This window comes from Heterodontus francisci, chromosome 29 (assembly GCF_036365525.1).
Source record: "Heterodontus francisci isolate sHetFra1 chromosome 29, sHetFra1.hap1, whole genome shotgun sequence".
Classification (NCBI taxonomy): Eukaryota; Metazoa; Chordata; class Chondrichthyes; order Heterodontiformes; family Heterodontidae; genus Heterodontus; species Heterodontus francisci.
The window spans coordinates 10252986-10275936 of record NC_090399.1 but is presented as its reverse complement, the minus strand read 5'-3'; the positions used below and the strand labels follow the sequence as shown (position 1 = coordinate 10275936).

Genomic DNA, 22951 nt, shown 5'->3' with positions numbered 1-22951 from the left:
AGTCTTGTTCCGTGCTGTTGGCTGGTATTTCAATTATCCAGTGATTAGATTCATTGCCATGCAGTGGGGAGAGTTTCAAGTGCTAGACTCGAATCCTGAGAGAATCTGTTCCGAGAAAGTGGCTAAAAAAAGTTACCAAACAGCACTGACTGAAAAGCAAACTTTGTTTCTGCATTGCTAGCAACTGGTGCAAACTACTGTGCATTTGTTTGTGAAGCGATAACAGAACTGGCAATGACCTTGTGTGTAGTGTAACTGAGCCTTTGCACTGTGTGGCACGGACAGGAAGCACTTTCAGTAATCACTGCCATGCACCATTACTTCTGTTATCCATTGAACACACGGCTGGAGAATTGGTGTAGGAGGGAGGGCATTAGATTTCTGAGGCATTGGGACTGGCTCTGGAGCAGATGGGACCTGTACAAGATGGCCTACACCTTAACAGGACTGGAACTAATATCCTCGCAGGGAGATTTGCTAGTGCTGTTAGGGAGGGTTTAAACTAGTTTGTCAGTGGGGTGGGAACCTGAGGGGTAGCTCAAATTGGAAGGAAGTAAAGCTGATAACAGGAGGTTGAAAAGTAGCAAGTAACATTAGAAGGCAGGCGAAACAAAGGCGAGCATCAACTAGGTTTAGAATGCAGAATAATGTCAAGAAGACAAGGTTAAGGGCACTCTACCTGAATGCAGCATTCACAACAAGGTAGATGATTTAAAGGCCCAAATAGAGGTAAATAGGTATGATCGAATTGCCATTACGGAAACATGGCTACAGGGTGACCAAGACTAGGAACTGAATATTCAAGGATAATCAACATTTAGGAATGACAGGCAAAAAAGAAATGGTGTTGCACTGATAATAAGGGATGGGATCAGTACATTAGTAAGGGAGGATCGCAGATCAAAAGAACAAAATGTGGAATCTGTTTGGGTAGAGCTAAGAAACAGCAAGGGGCAGCAAACATTGGTAGGGGTTGTTTGTAGGCCACCAAGTAGTAGTGGTAGTGTGGGGCATGGTATTAATTAGGAGATTAGAGAAGTATGTAGCATGGGTAATACAGTAATCATGGGTGACTTCAATCTGCATATAGACTGGGTAAAGCTAATGAGCACTAATGCTGTGGAGGACAAGTTTCTGGAGTGTGTTAGGGATGGTTTTCTAGAGCAGTATGTTGAGGAACCGACCAGAGAACAGGCTATTTTAGATCGAGTATTATGTAATGAGAAAGTGATAATTAATAATCTTGTTTTAAAAGAACCTTCAGGGATTGACCATAATATGATAGAATTTTACATTATGTTTGAAAGTGAGGTAGTTCAATCTGAATCCAGGGTGTTAAATTTGAACAAAGGAAATTATGAAGGCATGAGGGGCAAATTTATTGAGGTGGATTGGGAAAATATATTAAAAGGTATGACAGTACACAGGAAATGGATAGTCTTTAAAGAAATATTACATAGTTTACAGTAACTATACATTCCTTCAAGGCACAAAAATCCCAAAAGTAAAGGCAGTCACTGTGGATAACAAAGGAAGTTAAGGATTGTATAAGATTAAAAGAAAAGGCCTATAAAGTCGCCAGAAATAGTAGTAAACCTGAGGATTGGGAGGATTTTAGAATACAGCAAAGGAGGATGAAGAAACTGCTAAAGAAAGGGAGCAGAGAATATGAATGTAGGCCAGCAAAAAATATAAAAACAGACTGTAAAAGCTACTACAGGTACATAAAAAGGAAACGTTTGGTTAAGACAAATGTGGGTCCATTGCAGGCAGAGTCAGGAAAATTTATAATGGGGAATAGAGAAATGGCAGAGAAACTAAATGATTACTTTGTGTCTGTCTTCACTGAGGAAGATACAAGAAATCTCCCAGAATTAGAGATCCAAGGGATTAGGAGGAATGAGGAATGGAAGGAAATTAGTATCAGAAAGAAGTTTGTATTGGCAAAATTAATGGGGCTGAAGGTTGATAAGTCCCCGGAAACTGATATTCTACACCCTAGAGTGTTGAAAGAGGTAGCTATAGATTCCGGAGCAGTTCCTGCTGATTGGAAGATTGCAAATGTCACCCCACTATTTAAGAAGGGAGGGAGAGAGAAAACAGGGAATTACAGACCTGTTAGCCTTACGTCAGTCATTGGGAAAATGCTGGAATCTATTCTAAAGGATGCTATAAATGGACACTTGGATAATAATGATCTGATTGGGCATAGTCAACATGGATTTATGAATGGGTATTCATGTTTGATGGAGTTTTTTAGGATGTTACTAACAGAATTGATAAAGGGGAGTTGGTGGACGTAGTATACTTGGATTATCAGAAGGCTTTTGATAAACTCCCCCACAGGAGGTTGGTTAGCAAAATTAAAGCACATGGGATAGGAGGTAATATACTGGAATGGATTAAGGATTGGCTTAACAAGCAGAAAGCAGAGAGTAGGAATAAATGGGTCATTCTCGGGTTGGCAGGCTGTAGCTAGTGGGGTACCGCAGGGATCAGTGCTTGGGCCCCAGCTGTTCACAATATATATCAATGATTTGGATGTGGGGACCAAATGTGGTATTTCCAGGTTCGCGGATGACACAAAACTAGGTGGAAATGTGTGTTGTGAGGAAGATGCAAAGCAGCTTCAAGGGGATTTGGACAGACTTTGTGAGTGGGCAAGGACATGGCAGATGGAATATAATGTGGAAAAATGTGAGGTTATCCACTTTGGTAGGAGGAACAGATGTGCAGAGTATTTCTTAAATGGTAAGAGATTAGAGAGTGTAGATGTACAAAGGGACCTAACATGCAGGTGCAACAAGCAATTCAGAAGGCTAATGGTATGTTAGCCTTTATCACAAGAGTATTTGAGTACAGGAGTAGTGAAGTCTTGCTTCAATTGTAAAGAACCTTGGTTCGATCGCACCTGGAGTACTGTGTGCAGTTTTGGTCCCCTTACCTTAAGAAGGATATTATTGCCATAGAGGGAGTGCAACAAAGATTCACCAGACTTGTTCCCGGGATGGCAGGACTGTCCTATGAAGAGAGATTGGGGAAACTGGGCCTGTATTCTCTAGAGTTTTGAAGAATGGGAGGTGATCTCATTGAAACCTACAAAATACTGAAAGGGATAGACAGAGTAGATGCAGGTAAGATGTTTCCCCTGGGTGAGCAATCTAGAACCAGGGGACACAATTTTAAAATAAGGGGGAAACCAGTTAGGACAGAGATGAGGAGAAATTTCTTTACTCAGAGGATTGTGAATCTTTGGAATTCTCTACCCCAGAGGGCTGTGGAAGTTCAGTCATTGAGTATGTTTAAAGCAGAGATTGACAGATTTCTAAATACAAATGACATAAGGGGATATGGGGATAGCGTGGAAAAAAGACATTGAAGTGGATGATCAGCCATGATCATGTTGAATGGCAGGGCAGGTCTGATGGGTTGAATGGCCTACTCCTGCTCCTATGTTCCTATGCTCCTAAAGCATGTTGAAAATACTCCGTTTTCAAGCTTTAAAATGCGTCCCCGCTGCTAATGCTCCAGTTTTTGTTAGCATGAGAAAGAAAAGATTGATTGATTGATTGATCTTCCTCAGACCTTCTTCGAAATAGTGCCATGGGATCTTTTAGTCCTGAGAGGGCCTTGGTTTAACGTCTTGTCCAAAAGTCGGCACCTCTGACAGTGCAACACTCCCTCAGCACTGCCCTGAGAATGTCAGCCTAGATTTTGTGCTCAAGCATCTGGAATAGGATTTTAACCTAACATGACAGTTATTGTTAATGTACAGTCCAAAAGAGCATCAACAAGAGGACACAGCATCTGAGAGAGATGTAGACAGAGATGACCAAATATGTTTTGCTTGCATCTTCTGCAGGTAAGTCGTACACACCAGCAGAAATTGAAGCTTCTAAGCTTTCAACATACTGGGTCTCTCAACGAGACCTACAGATGGCGATCAGGAAAATTCATTATGAAGCACATTTGATATTTGTCATACTAATCTTGTGTTTGTGTGCATTTGGTTTCAGAGTAAATAAACTGAAACATCTCTGTTTGGGCAAGTGGTTAGTTAGTACAATGTTATAAATAAATTGAGGTTACGGTCAACGCTGGTGTGTACGCCTCTGGGGATGGCATGTTCCGCTGGTCCCAATACGTAATGCTGAGATCATGAAGATTCCCTCTGTTCGGTATTTCTCATAAAATTGAAATTCTGTTCTAAAAGTAAATCTTTGCAAACACACTGACCATGTTGCTACACAACATTATGCTACTAATAGTCAGTGGATCACTTCTAGTTCACTGCTGTATAATGTAGATGTAGGATTCTATAGCAGGGTGCGTTCCTTCCGGTTTGCTGGAAGCAAGCGTCTGGATGCTGTTTTTTTTTCTTTTCCCCGGGGTCTCTCTCTCTCTCTCTCCCTCTCTCTCTTTGTCTGATTTTTTAAGGTAAAGCTGTGTTACATCTTATCTCCTGTTGGGAGACGCTTTGGGCTCTGCGCCATGGTGATCGCACAATGGCCCAGGACGTTGAGAGTTTGTCCATTTTTATGAGCAACAGCCCGACCGAGGCTTCCATGCCGGTCAATTAATTTGACAATTGTCTGCAAAATTCAGCACAAATTAATAAAGCCAGGGTTAAAAATGTGTTTGCTCTGTTAATTGGGTGTGGGGATGATGATTCAGGGCCTGCTCGTGCTGGTTCTATTGGAGGTGAGCAGCACATGAGCTTGGTGCTCCCACTTCATTGCCATGATTGTAGCGTGGCTGGGGCCAAGCGGGTTCCTCCCTGCTGGCATCGTCTTCGCACTGCTGGCTGTCTCCAGCTCTCAGAAGGCAACCAAAAAGCACATGGTGCAGCCAGCCTTCTGTTCTTAAAGGCAGCCTGTCCCTCTTAAAGGGAAGCTGCACTGAATATTATTGATGGAATAGAAAACATGGAAAATGAATACCAAGGCAGAGAGAGTGTTCCAGGGTAACGGTGGTGGTCCTGGACAGATGGAGAGACACCGTGATTCTGTTGCGGGGGGGTGGGGGGGTGAGGCCAGAAGTTACAAATACCACCCTCAAAAGGGAGTGTAACTAGGTGGACAGGGAGGTTATACCTGGTGTCTGGACCCAATGACTTGGCAGCAGTGTCACAAGAAGCTTACTGACCTCAGGATGGTGATCAAGGTCAATGAATGTATCTTCACCTGACATCTCCTACCCACCATACCACCAACCTGTGACACTGCTCAATGCACCACAATCCCCTCACTCACCCAGCTGGCACTCAGGACTCGCACCTAATATCCGGATACTCCACCTCACCCTCACACACCTACTAATGCTGCCAGCCTCACAGCCAGCACTCACTGCCTCCACATACTTCTAGCTATTCAGTTATGGCACGTACATCACCCAAATACAGTGCTGCACAATACCTGACGTTCTGTTCTCTGTCACTTGTAGGACAAGGTTGGCGACCTTGAATAGAAGGGAGCAGAGCAGAAGCAGCAGAGGACAGGGACACCTGCATCTCCTGAAACCTACAGAGGAAATGGCTCTCAGAATGATGAGGCCAGCTGTGATTGAGCCCCTGGTGTCCAGCATTGCTGAGAACGTTGAGGATGATGTCCCTTCGCACCCTCACCCTGCTATCTGGCACGATGAACAAGCTGCTGATAATGTGATCAAGGGCCTCTTGCTACCCACCCACCCAACGTCCCTCACCTGTAACATTTCCTTTCTGATTTCCTGCTTTCAGACATCTAAGAACTGCTGCCTGCCCAGCTATAGGAGGTGAAGGAGAAAAAAAAAGAGAAAGAGAGAGCAACAATGATGAAGAGGCTCTGTCATTTGATCTGACACTCAGAGCCACCAGCTCAGACCTTGGAGTCTGATATACAGTTGAGATCAGCACAGAGTGGGCTGAATTTGATCAGCCCCCGACATTGGGGGTCATGGCCCCGGGGCCCGGAAAATACAGCTGGGAGAGGCCCACCATGGGCCTCGGCAGCAGGAAAGCACCGCCCCATTTTATCAGCTGCGGAAAGGCCCCCTCGCCGCTCGGCAAAAAAACCTTAATTTACATATTAAAATCAATGCTAATAAATGAATAATTATTTACCTCATTGCAATGGCCGTTCCAATGCCGATATTCCAGACGTTTGCCAGATGTCCCGTGCCTTCGCATCTCTGCTCGGAGATCCGAGGTGTAACACTGGTGGGGAGGGGGGAGGAGTGAAATCTTCAGGGTGGTGGGGGAGTGGGGAAAACTCTGACTATTGGCTGAGGGGACGGTGGGAAGTAATTGAAGGCAGAGGTCATGAAGTTCGGGGGGAAAGTTCGAGTTAGGAAGGATAGTCCTTTTTGGGTGGAGGGCCATAGAAAAATGGTGTGACCATTAGCGGGGTTGGGGTGGGGTGGGCAGTTGGGAGAGGGGCTTCGATCTCTTAATAAAATTTTAAATATCACTTTAACATACAGTTGTCTTTAAAAATTAAAATTGCACTTAAGGGTTTGAAGCCCTTCAAACATGGCACCGGACACCGTTACCGGGGATGGTACGCCCATCCGCTCTACGTCATCGGGGGTGGGCGATACGGCCCCTCCAAGCTAATCAGCTGCCTTGCAAAATATTGCGGCAGTGTCTTACGTGTGAAGCTTGCTGCCGAGAATGGCGGCAATTGGGGGAAATTCAGCCCAGTGAGTCACCAGGCAGGAAAAGATGATTCATTTGCCAGACCATCAGAGGGCGAGCTTGCAGGCAGGTTCTGCTGCAGGGAACTCAGATGAGGCGACATAAGGAGAACGCTGATGGGCATGCTCACCGAGACTCTGAGTGCACTGGCTGGTCTGCCAGGCAGCCTCCTGTCACTGTCAAGCAGCATGGAGCCATCCTGTTCCAGACTGGCAGAGGCCATCGCACAGGGCTTTCTCTCTCCACAGCCTCTGCTCCATCTCCATGATGTGCTGAAGATCCAGAGGCACCGCCAATGCTGCCCCCATACCTGTGGGCAGGTGGCCGACTCCTCTCCCTGTGAGGATGCAACAACACTTTTTTTTTTGTAATAGAGATACAGCACTGAAACAGGCCCTTCGGCCCACCGAGTCTGTGCCGACCATCAACCACCCATTTTATACTAATCCTACACTAATTCCACATCCCCACCTGTCTCTACATTTCCCTACCACCTACCTATACTAGGGGCAATTTATAATGGCCAATTAACCTATCAACCAGCAAGTCTTTGGCATGTGGGAGGAAACCGGAGCACCCGGAGGAAACCCACGCAGACACAGGGAGAACTTGCAAACTCCACACAGGCAGTACCCAGAATTGAACCCGGGTCGCTGGAGCTGTGAGGCTGCGGTGCTAACCACTGCGCCACTGTGCCGCCCTTTGGCAAATCCAGGCCCATACCACCACACCTCCAAAAACAGTCCACAGCGCTTCCAGATATGTTGTGATATTGTGGGGGAGGCAGTGGCATAGGCGTACTGGTAATGCCACTGAGCTGGTAACGTCAGAAGCCGAGGCTAGTGGTTTGGGGGGGGGGGGGGGGTGTGGGTTTGAATCCCACCATGGCAAATGGTGAAATTTGAGCTCAATTGATAAAAATCTGGAATTAAAAAGCTAGTTTAATGGTGACCATGAAACAGTTGTTGTTAAAAACTCATCTGCTTCACTGATGTTCTTTAGGGAAGGAAATCTGCTGTCCTTACCTGGTCTGGCCTACATGTGAGCTCAGACCCACAACAATGTGCTTGACTCTTAAATGACCTCGCATGTCACTCAGTTCATGGGAATTTAGGGATGGGCAATAAATGTTGGCCGAGCCAGCAATGTCCACATCCCATGAATGAATTTTTAAAAAGTGCCGAAGTCCTTCACAACTGCCTTCCCTGCAAGACTTTTAAGTAACACAAGTGGAGGGCCTACCTTGTAGTTCAGCACTTGTTGTTTGTAGAGTCCATTGCTTGGACCCGCGTGCTCCAAATTAGGCATTCTAGTTTTAGAGATACAGCACTAAAACAGGCCCTTCGGCCCACTGAGTCTGCGCCGACCATCAACCACCCATTTATACTAATCCTACACTAATCCCATATTCCTACCACATCCCCACCTGTCCCTATATTTCCCTACCACCTACCTATACTAGTGGCAATTTATAATGGCCAATTTACCTATCAACCTGCAAGTCTTTTGGCTTGTGGGAGGAAACCAGAGCACCCGGAGAAAACCCACGCAGACACAGGGAGAACTTGCAAACTCCACACAGGCAGTACCCAGAATTGAACCCGGGTCGCTGGAGCTGTGAGGCTGCAGTGCTAACCACTGTGCCACTGTGCCGCATCACATCAGCCTGTCGAGCTGTGCAACATCAGGATTCCACACCTTCTGAGGTTTACAGCACACGCTGGAGACAGGGGGTGTCCTTCTCAAGACCATGTGCCATGTAGGCTGTGCTGGCAGTGCAGAGGCCCCAGCAAAAGAAGCTGGAATTCCAGACTGCCACTGGCATCAGCACTTTGAAGATGAAATTTGTGCCCCTAATGTTTAAATTGGAATCTCGCTGGCCTGTTCTGTAAAGAGTTTATCGAGTTGAAAGGATCTTTCACGATCGTATGACAAAATCAATGTGTTCTGGTTGCTATGAGACGGACTGCGGTTCTTTTGAGAGTCATTGTCCGTGAATAACTGTGGAGGCAAAAGTCCAATGAACCTGATTAGATAGTTTCCAAAAGGCGAAGGGTTCTATTCACAGGCTGCCCAAATGCTGCTGCAAATTATGCTTGGAATGTGACTATTTCAGACCCACTCAGGCAAATCAGGATATTTGCTCATAGTCAACAGAAGTTAATACCCACACATGGGCGAGACGTACAGTGACAGTAACGGAGAGTGGTTTGGTTTCCCAGATAAGTCCATTCGCAATGGCTGTCTTCAACTTGCTTCCATCCAGTCTCAGCACCACATTGCTGGTTTATTCCCTGTTTGTGGTTTTCCTGATTTACTTCATTGCTAGTTCTAGAAGCAGCCCTCAGGCAAACTACCCCCCTGGACCCACACCCCTGCCAATAATTGGCAACCTGCACCAACTGGAACTGAAGAGACTGTACAAATCTCTGGTCAAGGTAAGAAAATCAGCCACCAACCAGGCAGCTCTGATGACTGCTAATAGTGGGCATTGAAGATCTCATTGAGCTGGTTGATTTATTTAGAAGTTTTTAAATTCCCATTGTGTATAGGTATGTTTCAGTCCTTTAAAAAGACATCAAGACAAGATCCTGATGGGAAAAGACATTTAGGGGTTTCGTTCATTTTATTCACCTATGTGATATTGCTAACCATGGACTTTTGGAAGTTACTTGGTTGCCTTACAGAATAGGGGGGTATTACGTCAGCTTGACCAAAGTTGGTCGCAGGTTTTTTCTTCCCTGTAAGTTTTTTTCTCCTTTCGGAGGCAGTATGAGTTGAGGTTAGAGAGGGTAAGATTAAAGAACTTGCATTTATACCAATACGTTCATGACCTCAGGACATCCCAAAGCGTTTTACAACTAATTAAGTACTTTTAGAAGTGTTGTCACTGTCATAATGTATGAAACATGCAGCAAATTTATGCAAAGCAAGATCACAAAAACAGCAAAGAGCTAATGACTAGAGAATTTGTTTTAAGGATGATAGTTGAACAATGAATATTGGCTAGGACAATGTCCCCTTCTCTTTGAAATCATGTCGCAATACATTCACCTGAGGAGGCAAACAGAATTGTGGAATCTCACACCCCCTCAGTACTGCACAGTTTAGGCGTCAGCTTAGAGCCAAATCCAGGAACCTTCTGGTGACTTCTTTAAAAAAAAAACAAGTTCAGCATCTCTTCAAGATTCCAGATGAATCAGTGTCAATAATTCAACTACAAGTCCTTAAAACATATTTTACAAAAAAAAGAGAAGCACACACGTAACACCTCCACCTTCGGAGAAATGCACTGCCACTTTAAATGCTTCTCGGGTTTTTGGGGGTGACGGACAAAGGGTTTTGGGCTTATACACAAACTCATAATCATCAACAATTTCCACTACCTGTCTGGCCAATGAAACCTACATGGGTTTTTACTAATGGAGGGAGTGAATTTTTAAATTCTTCCAGGACAATTAGTTTCCTAAGGTTCTCATTCATGGCTTCCATCTTTAGTGCCCATATCAACGATCAAAGTTAATTTGCTTTACCCTCTCAAATTCTATGTAAGTCTGCCGAAACAATCTCCAGAGGTTCCAAAATTTCTGCTGGTAAGCTTCAGGGACTAACTCATACGCAGCAAGAATAGCCTTGTTTGCCATCTCATAATCCGCAGAAGCCTCCTCAGGAAGCATGGCATAAACTTCATGAGTTCTGCCCATCAACCTGCTTTGCATAAGCAGTGACAGCTTTCCTTTGGCCACTTCATCTGTTTGGCTATATTTTCCAAAGAAATGAAAAATGCCTCTATATCTCTTTCCTCAAACTTACGGGGGTCTTGTATAAACTTAAACAGCTCTCCACTGGGTCCTGGGCTGGAGTCAGATCTTTCCTCACCGGAATCTTCACTGGAGTCAAGACCACCCTGTTGTCTTGGTTCCGGCTTTTTAACTTTGAGTTCCCTTCCTTCTCTTTCTCCTTCCCTTTGAAATTCTGGTTCAAGTTTCCTTATTGTCAATTCCTTCTCAAGCTCAAGTTTTTTCAATTCTTTTTCTTGCTCAAGTTTTCTTATTTCTATTTCTTTTTTCTTTTTCTTTGTCAAGCTTAAGTTTCTCCATTTCCTGTTCCTGCTTCATCTGTAACAGAATTTTAGCTAATTCAACTTCACGACCTCTGGTTTTCTTTCTTCTTCTTCCAATTCCAAATGTTATACTATTACTTAGCTCCTGGTTTTAACTCTAACCCCAATTTTTCTACCAATGCTATTAGCTTAACCTTAGTTAAGTACCTCAAGTCACTTAGCGATACATCCTCTGTCCCCAGAAAAGTCGCAGCAACTGTTAAAGATATTCCAGTTGTGTAGACTTTATTCTGTTATACAAGAAACCTGGTTCTGTTTTCTTTCTTCTTCAATTATTATTACCCCACTTACAATTGAATGTCATCGGCGTTGGGATTATCCCGCACAGAGCCCCCAATTATATGTTACGACTGAGCCGGGAGGAGTGCATTGTTTATTCTAGTTCCACTTCTTCACAGGTCACAACATATATTTAATTTTACCACTCACTGATACGGTCCATCATATATTCTATTTTTCCAGAATAAAACACACCAGCCAGGTTTCTTCAACAAATAACAAAATTATCAGTTTATTATAAAAGAAGTCTTAACCAATAATGAAGTAACAAATACACATACAAATTGAAATATTAAAACCCCTTATTTATCATAGCCCATCACACACACACACACGCACACACATACATACAGCAGTTAACTGGGAAAATAAAAGGGATTTCTGTTTATTGCACTGTTACAAAGAAAACAAAAAAAAACACTTAGACTGAACACTTGTCCTTGGTTTTGGTTTGGTGATCCAAATCAATATAGACAACTGTCACTTGGATCTTCTGAGAACAGTTCTTTCCAGGTGATGTTGACAATTAGTTTGGGTAGGCTTTCCAAGAAATGCAGCTACAGAGGCTCAGATAGGTCTTACAGCATAAATGCAGCCCCAAGGGTTTCAGTTCCCACATATTTGATTCAAATACAGTCGGAAATGGGAAAACTGATGCACTGTATGTAATATTCCTTTTCAAGAGAGATAGGGAGAGCTGAGTCTTCATTGGCAGGCAAAACACACTGTCTTTTTGTCAAAATTCAAAGTGAAACTAAAAACATGTTAGAAGTTAAGCCTCCTGACCTCTATAAATCTTGGCCTGTTACTTCTTGGTAAACATCTCTCCAAGTCATAAACAACCCCTGCTGTGTGATTATCCACAGACAGTAAGACTTGTGTACAAGTTAAATCCAAGAACTTTCGAGTGACTTCTTTAAAAGAAAACACATCTTCAAGATTCCAAATGAATCAATGTCCATAATTCAACTATAAGTCTTTAAAACAAGAAAAATAGAAGCAGTCACTAACATCTTTTAAAACTTTTCCCATTGTTTCTTGTCGGGCATTCCATGTCCGAACAGCCCTCCGTGTAGAAATATACTTCTAATCTCTCTCTCGATGTATAAAAAAATTGAGTTGGTGTGATCTTACAGTGCACACATTTGCTCCTGCATGTCTCTACATTACAGCAGTGATAATATTTGATAAGTAGTACATTGACTTTGAAGCACTGAGACACTTCCTTAGGTTATGAAAGAGGCAATAGAAATACAAAGTCATTCTCCTTTTATGTCATCCATGAGACCCAGCTACTGCTTCCTTGACCCCATTCCCACTAAACTACTGACCAATCAACTTCCCTTCCTGGCCCCCTGCTAGTTGACATTGTAGATGGTTCTCTCTGCTCAGGAACTGCTTCCTTATCTGTTCAAACTACCATAAACTCCCCTCCTCAATCCCCTTTACCTTTCAAGCTACCAACTTATTGGCTCAGACTGGGTTGACTGGCCTCCCTGTGTGGTGTATCATTTTGTGATCTCCAATGTCCTTCGTCTCTCCAAGGTCTTTGACCGTGTTGTTGCCTGCCAAATCCATGCTCATGTTTTGCAATAATTCCCTGTTTGAAACTCTCTAATCTGGCTTCTGCCCAATCACAGCAATGAAATGGTCCTAACCAAAAACATAAATGACACCTTCTGTGATTGTGATGCTTTATTCCCATATCTTGTCCCACAACCTGATCAGTATTAACTCCTTATCTCTCAATACCTCAAATTCAAATTGAAATCCCCTAATATCCTCACTCTTCCCTATCACTGTATCTTCCTCCAGTCCTACAACCCATTCCCCCACGACACTCCATTCCTCCAAGTCTGGCCTCAGGTGCATTCCTTCCCTTTGCCCCCACTGATGGCTCTGCTTTCAGCTGCCTGGACCCCATGTTCTGGACTCCTTTCTTAAGCTGCTCTGTCTCTTTACCTCCCTTTACTCTTTAAAATCTTCCTTCAAACCACTTTGACCAAACCTTTTGTTACTCCTCTTTTGGCTTGGTGACCATATTTTCCTTGCACCTCTATGAAGTACCTCAGGACATTGTTTCCATGTTAAAAGCACGCTATAAATGCAATTTGTTGTTGTGATTGCATCACCTGGGCTCAATTGAAATTCTAGGAACATAGGAAGATAGGAACAGGAGTAGGCCATTCAGCCCCTCGAGCCTGTCGATCCATTCAATGAGATCATGGCTGATCCGCGGCCTAACTCCATATACCTGCCTTTGGCCCATATCCCTTAATATCTTTGCTTAGCAAAAATCTATCTATCTCAGATTTAAAATTAACAACTGTTCTAGCTTCAACTGCTGTTTGTGGGAGAGAGTTCCAAACCTCGACCACCCTTTGCGTGAAGAAGTGCTTCCTAAGATCTCTCCTGAACGGTCTGGTCCTAATTTTTAGACTATGCCCCCTAGTTTTAGAATCTCCAACCAGTGGAAATAGTTTATCTTTATCTAGTCTGTCTTTTCCTGTTAATATCTTGAATACTTCGATCAGATCACCCCTTAACCTTCTAAATTCTAGCGAAAACAGCCCTAATTTGTGTAATCTCTCCTCATAACTTAACCCCTGTAGTCCAGGTATCATTCTTGTAAACCTACGTTGCACTCCCTCCAAGGCCAATATAACCTTCCTAAGGTGTGGTGCCCAGAACTGCTCACAGTACTCCAAGTGGGGTCTAACCAGGGTTTTGTACAGCTGCAGCATAACCTCTGTGTCTTTATACTCCAGTCCTCTAGATATAAAGGCTAGCATTCCATTAGCCTTTTTGATTATTTCTGCACTTGCTCGTGGCATTTTAAAGATCTATGCACCTGAACCCCCAAGTCTCTTTGGGCATCCACTGTACTTAACCTCTTCCCATTTAGAAAGTACCCTGCTCTATCCTTTTCTGGTCCAAAATAGATAATCTCACACTTGCCCGCATTGAAATCCATCTGCCGCAGTTTTGTTCTAAGCATTATCAAAAACGTGCAGACCCAAGGTTGAGTCTATGGAATCTTAGTGCAGCAAGCTAACTCTCTGAAACAGTTATCCAATTAGTTCTGTTTCCTTGCCCCAGACCCTTGTAAATTTTCCTTTCTCCAATATTTATCCATTTCTGTTTCAAAAACATTCCCCCATTGTTTCTTGCCCAAACAACACTCTGCGTGAAAAATATTCTTCTAATCTCTCCCTCGATGTGTGAAATATTTGAGTTAAGTAGTGTAAGTGGCCATGACAACTGATGGAGCTACCATTGATCTCCAGATGCAACTTCAGGAGTAGGAGGGGAGTCTCAGGGAATGTGGAGTTAGTAGCTATGAGTGGGAGACTGGAGGCAGCCCTGTGAAACTTCAGGTCATGCATCTGACAGGTCCTGAGTTTCATTTTGGCTTTTAGCCCAGTCTGAGTCAAGAGTTTGAACTCAATCATCAGTTGTTTCTACAATGATGTGCATGCTACAGTTGACAGATCCCCTCTTGACAATGGAGCAGAGATCGAGAACTAGCCATGTTAGGTTAAATGCAGCAGCCCTTTGCTTCTCGCAGGGTACACATTCAAAGGGAGGGTTAGGTTCTAGATGGGAGTATAATAATAATGAATAATTCTAGAATCCACTTTCCTTTCAAACATGGCTCCCTACTGGGAGTGCCAGATTGGTAAACTTATATGGACGTCTCAATGGTTCATGGCATACCCATTACATCATCAAGGTATCTCTTATATAGTATTGCATAGATTGTACAGCACAGAAAGAGGCCATTCAACACATCTGGACAATGCCAGCATTTATGCACAAGCCTCCTCTCACCCCTCTTCATCTAATCTTATCTACTAATGTGACCAACGACCTGCTAAGTGATGGTCACAGTTTGTTTCTTTTCTTTTCAGCTGTCGGAGAAGTATGGCTCAGTATATTCCGTGAGACTGGGTCCGGAGAAAGTGGTGGTGCTAGCTGGGTATGAAACAGTGAAGAATGCTCTCATTAACCATGCTGATGAATTCCGAGGAAGACCTGACGTACCAATCATGAACGTTCTTAAAGAAGGATCTGGTAATTACCTGCTATCTGTCCTTAAACAGTCTGACCTTGCTACAGGAACTGTCCTTGGCAGTGCATTGAGGTACAAAGGAGCATTCCCTATACTGGCTCCTCATCTTTCCAATTGCATTTCCCTGTCGTTATTACATTCAACCGAATTAATTGCTTGCAGTTTATAGATTAACTGGGCTAGTAAATAGGAAAATCCATTTATTCTAGCTATAGTACAGTGTAGCATGTCAGAGAATGTCAGAGCAGAAAATGTTCCAGCTACTCAAACACAACTGTCTCAGTAAATCATAATCTGTGATACGTGGAAGAAAATGCAATAGCATCACAATGTCCTGTTTTGTAGTCATTTGTTTAAGAAGACGAGCAAGGATAAATTAGGAAATTATAGGCCGGTGAGCCTTACGTCAGTGGTAGGGAAATTATTAGAGAGGATTCCTCGGGACAGGATTTACTCCCATTTGGAAACAAATGAACTTATTAGCAAGAGGCAGCATGGTTTTGTGAAGGGGAGGTCGTGTCTCACTAACATGATTGGGTTTTTTGAGGAAGTGACGAAGATGATTGATGAAGGAAGGGCAGTGGATATTGTCTATATGGACTTCAGTAAAGCCTTTGACAAGGTCCCTCATGGCAGACTGGTACAAAAGGTGAAGTCACACAGGATCAGAGATGAGCTGGCAAGATGGATACAGAACTGGCTCGGTCATAGAAGACAGAGGACAGCAGTGAAAGGGTGCTTTTCTGAATGGAGGGATGTGACTAGTGGTGCTCCGCAGGGATCAGTGCTGGGACCTTTGCTGTTTGTAGTATATATAAATGATTTGGAGGAAAATGTAGCTGGTCTGATCAGTAAGTTTGCGGACGACACAAAGGTTGGTGGAGTTGCGGATAGTGATGAGGATTGTCAGAGGATACAGCAGGATATCGATCGGTTGGAGACTTGGGCGGTGAAATGGCAGATGGAGTTTAATCCGGACAAATGTGAGGTAATGCATTTTGGAAGAGCTAATACAGGTGGGAAGAATACAATAAATGGCAGAACCCTTAGGAGTATTGACAGGCAGAGAGATCTGGGCGTACAGGTCCACAGGTCACTGAAAGTGGCAACGCAGGTGGATAAGGTAGTCAAGAAGGCATACGGCATGCTTGCCTTCATCGGTCAGGGCATAGAGTATAAAAATTGGCAAGTCATGCTGCAGCTGTACAGAACCTTAGTTAGGCCACACTTCGAATATTGCGTGCAATTCTGGTTGCCACACTACCAAAAGGACGTGGAGGCTTTGGAGAGGGTACAGAAGAGGTTTACCAGGATGTTGCCTGGTGTGGAGGGCATTAGCTATGAGGAGAGGTTGGATAAACACGGATTGTTTTCACTGGAACGACGGAGGTGGAGGGGCGACATTTAGAGGTTTACAAAGTTATGAGTGGCATGGACAGAGTGGATAGTCAGAAGCTTTTTCCCAGGGTGGAAGAGTCAGTTACTAGGGAACATAGGTTTACAGTGCGAGGGTCAAAGTTTAGAGGGGATGTGCAAGGCAAGTTTTTTACACAGAGGGTGGTGAGTGCCTGGAACGTGCTGCCGGGAGAGGTGGTGGAAGCAGGTACGATAGCGACGTTTAAGAGGTATCTTGATAAATACATGAATAGGATGGGAATAGAGGGATACGGACCCCGGAAGTGCAGAAGGTTTTAGTTTAGACAGGCATCAAGATCGGCACAGGCTTGGAGGGCCGAATGGCCTGTTCCTGTGCTGTACTGTTCTTTGTTCTTTGTTAGTACAGAACTTGAGTATTGCTGAAAATAGAGACATGTGTTCATCTTGCACTCATCAGGACAATCTGCAAGAATACCAATGCAAGGCCGTCATTTTCAGCCCTGAAAAATGCCCAGCCTACCTCAAATTACCCTGGAAGTGTAATGTATCCAAAAAATTTGAGTAACAGGTGAAGCTAGCTTTTTCATGCTGCGACTATGCAGTAGCAACACGTATGGTGTTCGCCACTAACAGGATGCTGCTGTCAGGCCAAAAGGATATCCTGCCTATCACACAAATAAGTAATGTGATATATGAATTTCAATGTCAATGTGATGCTAGGTATATAGGCTGTACATCCCAAAGATCATATCAAACAAGATGTCCCTCCCGCTGTTCGCAGTGGGCAAGGTACAGGCTGTACCCAACCAGCCTGTGCTTGCAAAACTCAAAACACAGTGTCCAACATTAGATGTGATTCCGCAATTGGAAAGCATTTGCTAAATAATCCTCACTGTGCTAAGAATTACGCTGACAACCAATTTAAGCTTGGCAGTAGAGCTCGCAGTGTGGCACATGTCCGCGTATTGGAAGCTACATATCTTAATACACAGGGCCCTGTTCTTTGCAGACAGAAAGAACATGTACAAACATTGTGCCTGTTTCAGCTAAACCATATAAGTGACAGCCATTCACTGGTTCATTCCTCAGGGCAATGCCTTGACCAATGAGAGTCAAGCTGCCTGGTTTAAATTTCAAACAAAGCTTGGCAGTTAACTGTCAGTCACCGTGGCAATGCCTCTACCAATCAGAGTTCACTTGCCAACCAATCAGCACTCTCTCTCATACAGTATAAAGTTGTTGTTTTCCCTTACATTGGTATTCTTGCAGATTGTCCTGACGAGTGCAAGACAAAAAGCTTTGACAACATGTCTCTATTTTCAGCAATATCCTGTTTTGTGTTATTCATGAGGAGGTGTAAATAACATTGTGGTCAGAGCACTGCATGCAGCTTCCAGCAATGTCACTGAAGTGAAATCAAGTGCAGTCTGTTAAAATGGAGAAAATAACACATGGAGAGAAACTAGGAGCACAATTACCGGAGGTCATTGAACATGATCTCCTTGCCAAGACAGATGATTTGTCTGGTACTGATGGTTGGAAGTTGGAAGCAGCATGATCATTGTTTCGAAGGGACAAGCACATGTGGATTGTAGAGCACCAAGAATTTAGATTTAGAGGTAGGGATAACTAAACCCTAGGAACAATCCCCCCAAAAAAGTAGATTAAAAAACTTGTACTTTTGTAGCAATTTATCACATACACCTTTGAATTATTCTTGTTGTGTAGGAAAATAGGGCAGTTAATTTGTACCCAGCAAGGTCCCACAAGGTCCCAGAAATCCAACTGGATGGAGAATTAGTCGATGTGGTTTTGTTGGTATTGGTTGAGAGAGGGGTATTAGCCAGATCACCAGGAGAACTCTCTGCTCTTCTTTAAAGAGTGTCATTGGATATTTCAGTGCGTGGTAACAACCTGGAACTCACTGCCTACAAGGGCGGTGGAAGCAGATACGATGAATGATTTCAAAAGGAAGTTGAATAGGGACTTGAGAAAAATAAACTTACAGGGCTATGGGGATAGAACAAGGGAATGGTGCTGACTGGATTGCTCTACAGAGAGCCGACATGGGCTCGATGAGCCAAATGGCCTCCTTCTGTGTTATAATGGCTCTACATCTCTATTTAACATCCAAATAAACCAATGAATTAATAAATTCAATTAATTAATAAAAATCTGGAATTGAAAGCCAGTCTCAGTAATGGTGCCATGAATGTAAAAAAAACCCACCTGGTTCACCGATGTCCTTTTGGGAAGGAAATCTGCCGTCCTCGCCTGGTCTGGCCTACATGCAACTTCGGACCCACAGCAATGTGGTTGACTCTTAACTGCCCTCCGAAATGGCCTAGCAAGTCATTCAGTTCTCAAGAGCAATTCGGGATGGGCAACAAATGCTGGCCTTGCCAGTGATGTCCACATCCCGTAAAGAATAAAGCAACAGGGCAAAGCAGACAGGATCTCGGTTTTGACATCTCATTGCTAATGAAGGCCACCTGAAATGATGCAGCATCGCCTGAAATGTCAGCCTTGATTATCTGCTCAGGAGCTTCCAGCTCAGGGGTGGGGAGGGCATGAACTTGGATGAATGAAATTTGTGTGAATTTGGACGTTCCATTGCATTCTGAATTCTGTCCACTTCCAAACATTCACAATAGCAAAAGAAAAAATAAAACAGATGAAATGACAAATTTAGGTTGGATTGGATAGGTGGGGATTATATCAATAGTGTTTGAGAAGAAGATAGGGGGAGTCTGCAAAGTACCCGTTCTCCAGAGTGTTGGACCAGCTCTCCAACTGTGTTTGAATTAGAGCAGCCTAAATGTTGGAAGGGAACAGCCTGAGAGCCTTTTATCAAAGCATTCTTCAGTTGAATTTTACAGCACAGAAACAGGGCATTCACCCCAACAGTATTGGTAAGCCGTACATATATGTATGTTTCGTACCAAGACTGTTGGTGGATTTATAGTTTTTATTAATGTCTGTGTGTAGGTGTTGGGGTGTAATACAGCTCACACTTCCACTGAAATAGCCAGTAAGTATTCCTTTGAAATTCCCAAAAATAAAAGATTTTTCTTCTCTTTTATGAAGAGGATAGCTGATGTGACTTAACTTAAAAATGAGAAAATTATGAGGAAAACGATTATAATGTAATCGGATATATTGGAACAGCAGAGGACTGGCAAACAAGCAGGGGGTGGTTGAGGAGACCCTTTTTTGAGTCAGTGAGTTGTTGTGATCTGGAATGCACCACCTGAAACGGTGGAGGAAGCAGATTCAATCGTAACTTTCAAAAGCAATTGGATATATACTCGAAAATTTGCAGGACTATAGGAAAAGAGCAGGGCAGTCGAACTAATTGGGTAGCTCTTGCACAGGCACAAAGGGCCGTATGCCCTCCTATTCTATAAGTGAAAGTTAGGGTGTCCCTGTGACACTAGTATACAGAACTGGGCACCAGCTGGCCTTTGACCTCTTCAGCTCACTAAGGCAGGGCTTGTGGAATTAATGAGCTCTTTGGGTTGACCTGTAGGTGTGGTTTGGTCCAATGGGGAGCCTTGGAAACAAATGCGAAGGTTCATGCTGTCGACTCTCCGGGATTTTGGAATGGGCAAGAAATCCGTTGAAGAAAAAATAATCGAGGAAGCTGGGTTCCTGGTGAGAAAGATTGAGTCATATAAAGGTGAGCCTGCGTGTTAGCTCAGTATTACTGTATGTGGAGACATTGCTCACCCATACCGACCTCACACATCAGATACTTTAGCCCTTAAAGTTCCTGCCATACTCTCCTGCTTATGCCATATCTGGGAAATTTGCTGGGGATATGGTTCGGAAGGGCCGGGACGTGCACCAAAACCCGGGAGGAGCGAGTAGCCAAGGTACAACAAAAGTTGAGCATGTGGGGGCAGCGATCTCTCTCCATTGTGGGTAAGAACCTGGTCATCAGGTGCGAGGCGCTCATGTTGTTGCTGTACGTGGCGCAGGTCTGGCCCATACCCCACTCCTGCGCTGTGGCGGTCACCCGAGCCATTTTCCGCTTCATCTGGGGATCTAAAATGGACCGGGTCCGGAGGGACACGATGTTCAAACCTCTGGATAAGGGCAGGAAAAATGTACCCAACGTGGCCCTCATCCTGATGACCACCTTCGTGTATGGCTGCATCAAGCTATGTGTAGATCCCCAGTACGCAAACTCCAAGTGTCACTACGTTCTGAGGTTCTATCTGTCCCCGGTGTTGTGAAGGATGGGCCTGGTCACATTGCCATGGAACGTTCCATCCAGTTGGACTGTGCCATACCACCTATCCTTCGTGGAGCAGTTTCTGCGGGAAAACACCTTTGGCCACCGATCCATCAGGCAGTGGTCAGCACGGAATGTCCTCAAGGCCCTACGGGAAAAGGAGACAGGGGATCCTGTCGGATGGTTCCCCGAGCAGACCGCCAAAGTCATTTGGCGGAATGCCTCATCACCAGAACTTTCAAACAAGCACCAAGATGTAGCTTGGCTGGTGGTGAGAAGGGCCCTCCCCCACCGTCAGATCCTTCCTGCACGCCCGAAGTCTCGCCCCCTCCGTGCAATGCCCCCGCGGTGGCTGTGGTGAGGAAGAGACAGTTGCCCACCTCCTCCTGAAATGTGTCTTTGCAAAGCAGGTGTGGAAAGAGATGCAGTGGTTTTTGTCGAGGTTCATCCCAAGCAGCTCTGTAACACAGGAGTCTGTGCTCAATGGGCTGTTCCCAGGGACGCACACCGAGACAAACATCAACTGCTGCTGGAGGACTATCAATTCGGTGAAAGACGTCCTTTGGTCTGCCCGAAACCTGCTGGTCTTCCAGCGCAAAGAGTTGTCCACCACCGAATGTTGCAGACTGACACATTCCAAGGTCCAGGACTACGTGCTGAGGGACGCACTAAAGCTTGGGGCAGCCGCAGCAAAGGCTCAATGGGGAAAGACCACAGTGTAAGGTCCCCCCACCAAGCTGAACTGAGGGGCTGGATCCATGGGAAACCCCTCGAACTGTATCGGAAAAAATTTCATTCGCTGTAAAATGTAAAAATGTTAATGGCATGACAAATGAAATGGAAGGGTTGTGAGGCAACTCATGATTGTAATGAAGGAAACTGATCACCTTTGCACTGTTTGTATTTTTTGACTTGATGCTGTTTTAAACTGTTTGGAAATGTATTTTTCACAGATTCTTATGATTAAAGTATATTTTGGAAAAAAAAAATATCTGGGAAATTTAACAAAACACTGTAAAATAATTAAGTATAAAAGAAAAAAAATGATTCAGAGGGGCGTTTATTTTCTGTTCCTGCACCTAGAATCATTGAATCACTTGGGTGCAACTAATCAGCTGGGAAGGAATCTATACCTAGAAGGGACGTCTGTCTAATTTTATCAATCATTTAAATTAATGGATAGAAATCATGTCAATTCCACTAGGGAATAACCTCCTCTGCACACATTTATCCTGTGTTTTCTGACTGGAAGCAAGCGACTTGTTAGTCCTAGGTGGAGGAATAGGTGATAGTCAAATACCATAGTGTAAGAAATCATTCAACAGCAACAATTTGCATTTATATAGAGCCTTGAATGTAGTAATATGTCCCAAGGTGTTTCACAAGCGAGTTATCAAACAAAATTTGATACCAAACCGCATGACAAGATATTAGGTGATCAAAAGATATATCAAAGAGATAGGTTTTAAGGAGCATCTAAAAGGTGGAGAGAGAGAGAGGTAGTGAAGCGGAGAGGTTGAGAGAGGAACTTCCAGAGTTTAAAGCCTTGGCAGCTGAAGGCATGACTGCCACTGGTTGGTTGGCTTCCTTCCATCTATGATAGATGATGGACACGCAGCAAACAATCCATTTAGGTGGGGTGTCTTCTCTTTGCTGTGAAGGCCAATCCTGGAGAGCCAAGTTCTGCTACAAATGCCGCACATGAAGCTGCCCAGTGATGCTGTGAGTTGTTGTTTCTGACCTGGGCACCTGTTGCTGTACCCACTGGTCATCGTGGTAGTACAAGCCGGCCCACAGGATGCGTCACCATTTCCCTCTTGCATCAGCTAGTGACTCCGAAGTGCAATAGTCGACATTTAGGGCCTTCATGTCACACTTGCAAGCACCCTTGACGCAGAGCTTTGGGTGTCCCACTGGTTGTCTGGCCCCGGCTACCTCTCCATGCAGAAGGCCCTTGGATATGCGACTGTCTTCCATCCTGCAGACGTGTCCGATCCACTGAAGCTGCCTCTGTTTGATTGGTGCCAACACACTTGGGAGCTCTGCCTTTGAGAGGACTGCCATATTTGTGATTTTGTCCTGCCAGGATATATCCATAATGTGCCACAGATTGAGCTTCTTTTCCTGCTATCTGTAAATCGCCCATGTTTCACAGTCATACAGCAAGATGCTGAGAACACAGGACTTTTA

The 22951-nt window shown here is 44.2% G+C and overlaps 1 protein-coding gene across 1 annotated transcript in view; it reads left to right on the top strand.

The window, feature by feature from the left end:
- The first annotated feature begins 8690 nt into the window (after positions 1 to 8690).
- The window catches only part of LOC137346109 (cytochrome P450 2K1-like), a 28763-nt gene continuing 14502 nt past the window's right edge, over positions 8691 to 22951 (top strand). The window contains exons 1-3 of the mRNA XM_068009408.1: positions 8691 to 9111; positions 14987 to 15149; positions 20054 to 20203. Of these exons, the coding sequence (XP_067865509.1) occupies positions 8911 to 9111; positions 14987 to 15149; positions 20054 to 20203 (514 nt within the window). The 5' untranslated portion in view covers positions 8691 to 8910. The remainder of the gene's footprint in view (positions 9112 to 14986; positions 15150 to 20053; positions 20204 to 22951) is intronic.